Raw genomic sequence first — 9777 nt, 5'->3', positions numbered from 1 at the left:
TTTTCATTATTATGCAGCCAAAATGAATGACTTCTACTCTTTTTTACTGAAAGGGCACAATCCCTGCCTTTCAAAATATTCTTCTTGTGGCTATTTTTGACACACCTTTTACATAATAACATAGGATTGCAGTATTGGCTCACAGCTGAGGTCCATATAGTCCGGTGTCCTCCTGTCTCTCTGACAAAGGCCAGTACCAGATCTGTCAGAGGAAAGTGCAAAAAACCCCATAATAGACAGCTATGAAATAAAATGCCCATAGGGAACTTTATTCCCAATTCCCATCCGTTAGTGGTTGATTTATGTCCTTGTTTAAAGAAAATCCTATCTAACAGAACTGTGGATTTATTTCATTATCTTTATAAACTTCTAATCCTTCTCTGAATCTTTTTTTAGCTTGTAGCCTCAGTGATAGCTTGTGGCAGCGATTTCACATGTGAATTCTGTGGTTGTGAAAAAAATACATCCTTTATTAGTTTTAAATGTATTATCTTGGCTCAGGTGATTTGGTTTAATCTATTATACAGACAGAGACCAGTCCCAAAGTTCAGATCCACATCTCGAACTCTCCCCATATGTGGATGTGTTTGGCTCTGGGGTTTAGGTTCAGTTTCATCGCAAATGTTCAATCTTATAATAACAAACCAATATATGTCTGTATAATGAAAGAAACAAAATGTTACTCAGAAAAGAGATTTTAGCTTCCAGCTTTCTAGGGGGATATTATAAATAATCATGAATAAAAAATAATTCAGCATGTAATGAAAAATACCTTGACCCATATTATGAAGTACACAATATTAAGTATGTATTTCAATAGGATTAATATAAACTATATTTATTTGTAAGCCCGCTTGTTCGTCTAGCTCAGGGAGTGGAACAGAAGCCTCACTTTCTTTTATTACGCTGCAAACATCCCACCCATGAGGGAGGATGTTTCTCTTAAACAAAAATGCCACCAGGTATGAAACAGCGACGATAGTCCCCAAAGTGAGAAGCATGGTGAAGGTTTTAAAAGGGAACAGCTGAACGTAGACCCCGTCCACAAGGCAGCAACCTGGGTAGTGGATTACAGGGGGGATTTTCAGGGAAGGCTCCCCTGCCAGCAGCCTTAACAGGAACCCGAAGAAGAATCCAGCAGCTGAGCCATATGTGTTGGTGTTGGGGATGAAGAGGACGCAGCAGAGCTGGGGAAAGAGAAGGGCGTACACCAGCTCGCCACTCAGGAACCACAGATCATAAACAGAGTTAGAAAGGAAAGCCAGGCCTGCAGCAGCTGCCCCAAAAACCACCATGGAGACCCTCATTATACAGACAACTTCTTTCTCCGTAGCCTGTAAAATAAGAGAGTATTGTTGTAGAAATCATCATTGGCTCATTTTTAATCTCACCCTGAATCGGATCTCAAGGTTACAAAAGTTAGAGGAGTTTATTAATAGATGCTGGCATTACTAGAACAGTGCACGCTAGTGCTTGTGTAACAACCCCCACCTTGCCAGTAGTGTTTGAACTCAGAACTTTCAGCACCAAAGCCTGGACCTCCACCACTTAAAATAAAGGAGAAACTTTATTAGCTGTACTGTTGATTAATGACTGAGGCCAGCACATCAGTAGAGCTGCCTTGAATTTTGGATGCCCAACTTTAGACGCCAGAGCCTGATTTTCAGAGGTATGGACCACCCACAGCTGCATTTGAAACCAATGGAAGCTGCAGGTGTTCAGCTCCTCTCAACATCACACCACACCATGTGTCTGCAGCTGAGCTCCCAAAAATTGAGGCATGGAAATGGAGAGGCCAGGACGTTAGCGTTTAATATCAAACCAGGTCAGAATTCATATGTTTTACCAAACTAATAATATTGATCCTTACAGATTTTACATTTGTATTATTTGTCTGTGGTAAGGAATTTTCCATATTAAAAACTGATAAATTAAAGTAATGTTTACAGAAGTGAGGGTAGATTTTAACCCTGTTGAATGGCGTTTATCATGCATCCTTGCACTAGAAAGCTTTTCTGAGTTGCTTTTAAGTCCCGCAGGTGGGCCTCATGCTGGGATAGATTATGTGGGATGAAATCAGAGCAAGTCTAAATGAACATATATAAAAGAGTGTAAGCAACTATAACTTACACCTTCTGGAATTCTCCGTGTGTAACTTATGCTAACTTGGCCAATACTACAAAGTGTTGCCAGCACAGCTATGTCAGGTAGGAGTATGAAAAAAATCACACACTCCAGCTGACATAGTTATGCCAGCAAACCCTCTTATGTGGATGCAACTGTGCTGACAAGAGTGCTTTATTTGGCAGAGCTAATGTTCAGGGAGGTGGGGGTAGCTATGCTGGCAGAACTCCTTTTGGTGGCATATGCTGTGTCTCCACTAGGGGGCTTTGTCAGCATATCTATGCCTGCAAACGCTCTGTAGCATAGACAGGCCAGGGGACTCTCTTAGCTGTTCTGTGGTGCACTTGGATGTATTGCTGTTTGAAACAGAACTCCCCCAAGTGAGAAATCTGTACAGTTTCCATCCCCATCCCTCATGCAGATGAGGATTTGGGCCAAATCTATTTAAAATATCCTGGTGAGTTTTGCCACTGACTTCAGTGAGTCATAGAATATCAGGGTTAGAAGGGACCTCAGGAGGTCATCTAGTCCAACCCCCTGCTCAAAGCAGGACCAATCCCCACACAGATTTTTTGCCCTAGATCCCTAAATGGCCCCCTCAAGGATTGAACTCACAATCCTGGGTTTAGCAGGCCAATGCTCAAACCACTGAGCTATCCCTTCCCCCACATGGAGCATTACAGGCCCTGAATGTGGTTGTTGGCAGACACAACTACCAACCCAAAGCACTGAAAAATCATGAGTCAGCCCGCCCCCCCCCGCCCCCCCCAAATCACAAGACTGGCTTAAAAATCACGAGACCTAAAAACAATAAATAAATGTTGGGTTGTTTTTATTTACATTCTCATGTCTAAACCTTCAATATGTACTCCCCATTTTTCAGCTTTTCTCCATCACTATGAGGATTAGAAACTTCTGTTTAAAAGAAAGCTGAGATTCCCATGCAACCTCTTGATTTCAGCAATTCAAGCTATTGACATTGACGTCAGTGTGACTACTCGTGTGAGCAAGTGCTCACTAGCATGAGTAAAGAGTGCACAATTGTGCACAATAGGCCCCATTGTTTTAGCAGCCATTTTGATTTAGTAATGAAGTGAGAATAACCTTTCACGAAAATCAGACAAGCCTGTTCATTCTGGAGGATTACTTGCCTAGTCAAATTAGTGATATCTTTTTCTAAAGCAGCTTGATATTGAAAACCTAGCCACACATCTTATACAAATTAGACTAATAATACCCATTTCTAGGATACAGTCACCTTGTGCATTAATCTTGGCCTCCTAATTTTTCCTTTGTCATAACACATTGTATTTGCCAGAGTTTAAATAAAAAACTCAGGCCATCAAGTAACAAAGTACAGACCCCCAAAAATTCAATTTACTGTCCTGTCTTTACTATATACCTTTAAACTACAGGATATCAGTATGATTTACAAGCTTTATAGATAAATCATTTCACCACCACTGAAATGCTGTACCCGGCTAGAAAACTTCTCTGTCACTTTTTTTTAGTTCCAATTTTTTAAGTTTTCTTGCCTCCTCTGTGTCATATGAGAGCATCCGATGTTTGTTTGGAAGGCCAGGTTTCTCTTTCTGGAGTCATTAATAGGGTTACCATATTTAAAAAATAAAAAAAGAGGACACTCCACGGGGCCCTGGCCCTGCCCCTTTCCCACCCCCGACCCCACCCCAACTCCGCCCAGTCCCCGCCCCAACTCCGCCCATTCCCCAAAGTCCCCGCCCTAACTCCCCCTCCTCCCTCCTAGCCACGCGAAAAGGGCTGCCCAAGCGCTACCGGCTTCACGGTTTGCCGGGCAGCCTCCAGACCCTGCGCCCGCGGCCGGCGCTTCCCCAGCACAGCTGGAGTCCGGGAGGGGAAGCGCCCAGCCGGGGGCGCAGGGTCTGGAGGCTGCCCGGCAAACCGTGAAGCCAGTAGCGCTCGGGCTTCGGGCAGCCCCCATGCCTCCGGACCCTGCGCCCCCGGCTGGGCACTTCCCCTCCCAGGCTCCAGCTGCTGTGCTCCTCCCCTGACTCTTCGGCTCTGTTTAAGAGCCGAGCTGCACGAGCCAGCGCTACGGGCTTCGGGCAGTCCCCTTGACTCTGGACCCTGCGCCGCCAGAGCAGAGCAGCTGGAGCCGGGGAGGAGAAGTGCCCGGCCAGCGGCTGGGGTCCGGAGGCAAGGGGGCTGCCCGAAGCCAGTAGCACTGGCTCGGGTAGCTTGGCTCTTAAACAGAGCCGAAGTCTAAGTCAGGGGAGGAGCAGAGCAGCCGCGGGAGAGGAAGTGCCTGTCCAGTATTTTTCCCGGACATGTTCGGCTTTTTGGCAATTCCCCCCGGACGGGGGTTTGATTGCCGAAAAGCTGGACATGTCCGGGAAAAAATGGACGTATGGTAACCCTAGTCATTAATAATGAAACAAAACCACTTTAACAAATGGAACAATAGTCAGAGAGGAGCCAAAAAGCCTTCTTCTCTTTAAAATGCTGCATGAGTTCTTTGAAGTGCTTTGCCCAAAGGCTTTTTGCTGTTCTCTTTGACTTCATTTGAGACTACGAAATAGAGGCACAGCCTTGTCATTTGCTAAATGACTAGTTCAAAGTCTACCCTCTGGAGTGATTCCATCCCATGTCTAGAGCCCAATAACACCATTTTACAGCAACATTCACCTTGAGAAATCTCCTGGGGGTATATAGAGGAGTAGTTTAAAAACCTTCCATTACTTTCCCCATGTGATTCATGGTGTCAGAGGCTCACAAAGACTCCTCACCTTTTTCCTAAGAATTTTCCTGTAGATGTTGTGAGCTAGCATGGAGCTGGCTGATAGAAGGGCTGAATCTGCAGAAGACATGACGGCAGCAGCAATGGCTCCTAAGCCAGCAACGGAAACATACGTTGGGCAAAGATACTGCAGAACAATGGGTAATATCATGCTGGACTCCCCTCTTTCATTAGGGGTTGGCAGACCATAGCTTGTCTGATTCCAGTCTTAAAAAAGGAAAGAACATTAATTAACAGGAAGTTTTGGATTTGCTTTGTTAATTTTTCATTCCTTTACCCTCTTCTGTGTTGAAATAGCTAACAGTAAATTCTGCATTGATCTTGACCTTTTTTTTTTTTTTTTTTTTTTGCAAAGTGCAGTAAGATACTTATTTCCCCTGCAACAATCAATAACACTGAAGGGAAAGATCATTAGGAACACTGTCAGCATCCCTGGGCTCTGTAAGATCTCTAAATTGTCAAAAATCCACCAAAATTTTCTAAGCTACATCATACTTTGAGGTCTGTGGTTTTGGGGTTATGAAAATGGAAGAAGAAATTAAATGAAATTCAACCTTGAAAAACACTGGAACATTCATCTGAAGGAAAATAATTCAAAGCACAGCATAGAAGGAAGATATTTGGAATGTCATAAAACAAGAACTTCATCAAATCAGTTGGTTAACAAACAAAAGTCGATGCAATTTGGGGATGCACAGGCAGAAGAAAGGATATGACAGCTCCTGTCTACATAGCACTGTTCTATATAGATACTTAGGCCCCATCAGCGTAGTATCTGAGCACCTCACTAACGCCAATGAGTTTAGCATCTCAATATTTTTCTGACATAGGGAAGTAGTAATATCCCGATTTTTCAGATGGGAAACTGAGGCACGGGGATTAAGTATATGTTTGTGGCAGAACTCGGAACAAAGCTCGGATTTTCTGAGTTTCTTATGGTGTAACCTTGAGGCCATTCTTCTGCCTGCTGAGATTGCACCTTAAGTACTGTTCCGGGCATGAGAGTTGGCAATGCTAAGATTTTGAATCTCTGTGACTGTAACTCTGTAAGCCTAATATTGCAATGAGCTTACTTTTTTTTTTTTTTTTTTTTAATTCTGAGGGACCGTTCCTCAGCTATTGTAAATTGGCGTGAGCTACACAGATTTACACCAGCTGAGGATCTAGCCCCCATTATTTATGACTAGGGATTAAAACAAACAAGCCTCTTTGTACCAGAGCATTGCCTATTTAACCATAACAGAAAAATTAATGAGGAAAATATAACCTCCAGGGTGGAAAGAATGATCTTAGGGGTCAAAAGAATTTTGAGACCAAGGATAGCAGGCCTGGGTCCAGCCTGCCCTGTTCCATATTCTAGCCTACAGCTGCCAGACATTCTAGGAGTTGTAGGCCGGGCTGCAATGCATGATGGGAAAGGAAGAGACTATAAGAGGCAGCCTTTCGCAGTGCTACCACTCTTGTGATCTTATCACAAGTTTCACAAGATTGGGTGACTTTCTTAAAGCCCCGGCTTCATATAGAAGCTCAACTTTCATTTATAAACTAAAGTTCGTTTCTAGCCATGTGGTCATGGAGAAAAGTTTGAAAATGTGACCCAAGCTTTAAGGCTCAGAAACCAAAAGGCAAAGTAACCTTTTCAAAAAAATCTCATGATTTTTAAACTAGTCGCATGATTGTTGAAGCATGACTCATGGTTTTTGAATGCTTGGGGATAGCTATAATGCTTTCCTTAGAGTGGACAGAAGGTCCAGGCAAGCAGAAGCGTAAGGAAGCTCTTCAGAGGCTGGGATGAAGGTGGTGTGATTCCTTCTTGAGAGAGAGCCAGGGAAGAAGCCTGGGAGGGTGTCTGCTGAAGACATTTCAGAAGGCCTAGGATGAGATGGGCCAAAGTAGGAAGTGTCTGGAAAAAAGTGAAGCAGGGCAGGGATTTTAATACAGTGCACAGCAGCTTAGGGTATGTCTACGCTGGAATAGAAGACCCGCGGCGTGGCTGCAGCTGGCCCGACCATGGCTGGCCCAGCTCAGGAGACTCAGCCTCACAGGGCTAAAAATTGCTGTGTAGATGTTTGGGGTCAGGCTGGAGCCTCCCCCTCACAGAGTCCCAGAGATCGGGCTCCAGTCCAAACCTGAACGTCTACAGAGCAGTTTTACAGCCTCGCAGCCCAAGCCCCGGGAGCCCAAATCAGCTGACCTGGGCCAGCCACAGGTGTTTAATGGCTGTGTAGACTTTACCCTTAGTGTTTTAGGAAGCCTGGGCTGAAGACTGCACTAGATGATGGATCTGGACTTCCCTTATGGTGCCACCTATAGGAGATGGGAACCTCTGCAACTAAGGAGAAGGCCCTGGAAAGAAAGCAAAAGAGACTGGCTGGAAGATTTGGATTTTTCCATTTTGTTTGGACTCTTCTTTGTGACTTTTGTATACTGGGATGTTTTTAAGTTTGACAACAGGGCTCTCTGAGACCTCCTTCCAGCCAGCTAAAAGGAGATCACCACATATTGGGAAACTGAGACAGCCACTGCATCTCTGTGTGGGAGAGGTAAGATGCCTGTTACAGTGAGATTGATATTTACTTCGCTATTCATTATGTCACTGTTTACTTTTTCTTCCTCCACTTGTTTGTTTTATCCATAATTTGTGCCTCATACATATAGACAGCAAGATTTTGGGGGCACGGACAAGTGTGTGTGTGTACAGTGCCTAGCAAAATAGGCCATTGATTATGGCCTCAAGGTGCTAATGGAAAGAAACAGCTTTTGTGGTACCTGTAGAAGCAGCTACTGCGCCAATAAGAACAGATGGAATGACCATGAAAACACACCCAAACCCTGCAAAATAAGAAGTGAGCCTTGCTTGTCTGGTTGAGGAGGCTGCGAGGACTCTTTGGAAATAGATCTGCCATGGAATACTTCCAAGAGCCTGAAATGAAGGTAAACCATTAAAAATAACTCATGCATCACTATTAGGGGTTGGAGTGTCATTTGCTATAGACCTTCATTTGCCCCCTCCCCCACCAGAATTTTCATAGGTCTATATGCTCCATTATGTCTTCCACTCTTTGTCCCCCTCCCTCCCAACTTTGCAGGATATAATATAATCACATAAAACGATCTACATGCTGACGCAACTTCACCCTCCTCCCCTGAATTTTTCTGAAATGACACCTCTGATTTGGGGCAAACCTATCCTCATGAAGGCAGTTCCTCCCTCCAGACAGTAGTCATTCTGGGGTTACTACTGCTACTGCAACCTTGGGGTTGTAATAATCCTTCTGGCTGTCACTCTGTCCTTTTGCAGGGGAGGGTGATTGGTAGATCTGTGGAGTCACAGATCCATTATCTTGGCCCCCACTTCTCCCTTGGCTTGTCCCTCTCCTAACCCCATCACTTTCCATTGCAGCCAGGAAAGATCCCCTGCAGAACCAGGCTTCATAGCACACAGGGGTGTATGCTCCTTGCTTAGGCTTCCTTCATTCTGTAGCAGAGCCAGGCCCTCCCGGGGGGGGGGACAAGTGGGGCAATTTGCCCCAGGCCCCGCAGGGGCCCCGCGAGCCCTGGCCGAGAATCCCTTTCCTGGCTAGAGGCGCCTTTTTAATTTTTACTCACCCGGTGGGGGGCCCTTCAGTCGCTCCAGGTCTTCGGCGGCATTTCGGCGGCGGGGGGCCCTTCAGTGCTGCCGAAGATGCGGAGCGACTGAAGGACCCACTGCCGCCGCTGCAGATTCGGAGTGCCGCCTGGTGAGTACAAGTGCTGCAGCGGGTGGCGCCTTTTTTTAAGTCCGCTCCCCTCCCCCCCCGCTTTGCCCCAGGCCCCCTGAATCCTCTAGGTGGCCCTGAGCAGAGCTGCCCTTGTTCCACTGTTTTTGTGGGAAAAGTAGCAGGAGTTTCCCTGTCAGGCACTCAGGGTGTCTTTGGCACAGGAACTCCTTTGTTGTCATTTATTATTTTTACAGCACCCAGTACACAGGACAAATAATAAGACTGGCCCTACCCTAAGACCTTACAATCTAGGTTTAAACACAAGCCGAGATTAACAAACTTCCTGGAGAGGGATGGGCTGAGGTAGGACAAGGGTCACAGCAATAAGAGCACCCTGCTTCTCATATAGCATTATTATCATTTATTATGAGGGCTGTCAAGCGATTAAAAAAATGAATCATGATTAAGCGTGTGATTAAAAAAATTAATCACGATTAATCGCACGATTAATCATACTGTTAATAATAGAATTACCATTTAGTTAAATATTTTTGGATGTTTTCTACATTTTCAAATATATTGATTTCAATTACAATACAATTGAATTGTACAGTGCTCACTTTATGTTTACTTTTTATTACAAATATTTGCACTGTAAAAAACAAAAAAAATAGTATTTTTCAATTCACCTAATACGAGTACTGTACTGCAATATCTTTATCACAAAAGTTGAACTTACAAATGTAGAATTATGTACAAAAAATAACTGCATTCAAAAACAAAACAATAATTTTTGATGGCATTTCACATAGGTGCCGACTCCGTGGGTGCTGCGGGGCTGGAGTGCTCACGGGGAAAAATTAGCGGGGGCTCTGCACCCACTGGCAGCCAAGCTCCTCCCGCCCCCACCCCCTCCTCCTCTCCCGAGTGCCCGAGGGAGGAGAAGGAGTGGGGATGTGGTGCGCTCGGGGGAGGAGGCAGTAAAGAGGTGAGGCAGGGGCAGGACTTGGGGGAAGAGGGTAGAATTGGGGTGGGGCGAGGGTGGGGCAGGGGTGGGGCCAGAGGCGGGGGGGGGGTCGAGCACCCACAGGGCAGAGGGAAAGTCAGCCCCTATGGCATCTCAGATTTTTAAACCTTGCATCAAGTACTGTAGCTATTTTTAGAAATCTCACATTG

The 9777-nt window shown here is 45.1% G+C and overlaps 1 protein-coding gene across 1 annotated transcript in view; it reads right to left on the bottom strand.

Annotated features, from left to right (window-relative positions):
* Nucleotides 1-449: 449 nt before the first annotated feature.
* LOC101948261 (high-affinity choline transporter 1-like) overlaps nt 450-9777 on the bottom strand; it is a 44546-nt gene continuing 35218 nt past the window's right edge. Inside the window, exons 6-8 of the mRNA XM_005309143.5 lie at nt 7670-7823; nt 4890-5107; nt 450-1334 (exon numbers count right to left, since the gene is read on the bottom strand). Coding sequence (XP_005309200.1) covers nt 801-1334; nt 4890-5107; nt 7670-7823 — 906 coding nt within the window. The 3' untranslated portion in view covers nt 450-800. The remainder of the gene's footprint in view (nt 1335-4889; nt 5108-7669; nt 7824-9777) is intronic.

Source organism: Chrysemys picta, chromosome 1 (genome assembly GCF_011386835.1).
Source record: "Chrysemys picta bellii isolate R12L10 chromosome 1, ASM1138683v2, whole genome shotgun sequence".
Classification (NCBI taxonomy): Eukaryota; Metazoa; Chordata; order Testudines; family Emydidae; genus Chrysemys; species Chrysemys picta.
This window is presented reverse-complemented; position numbering and strand designations above follow the sequence as displayed.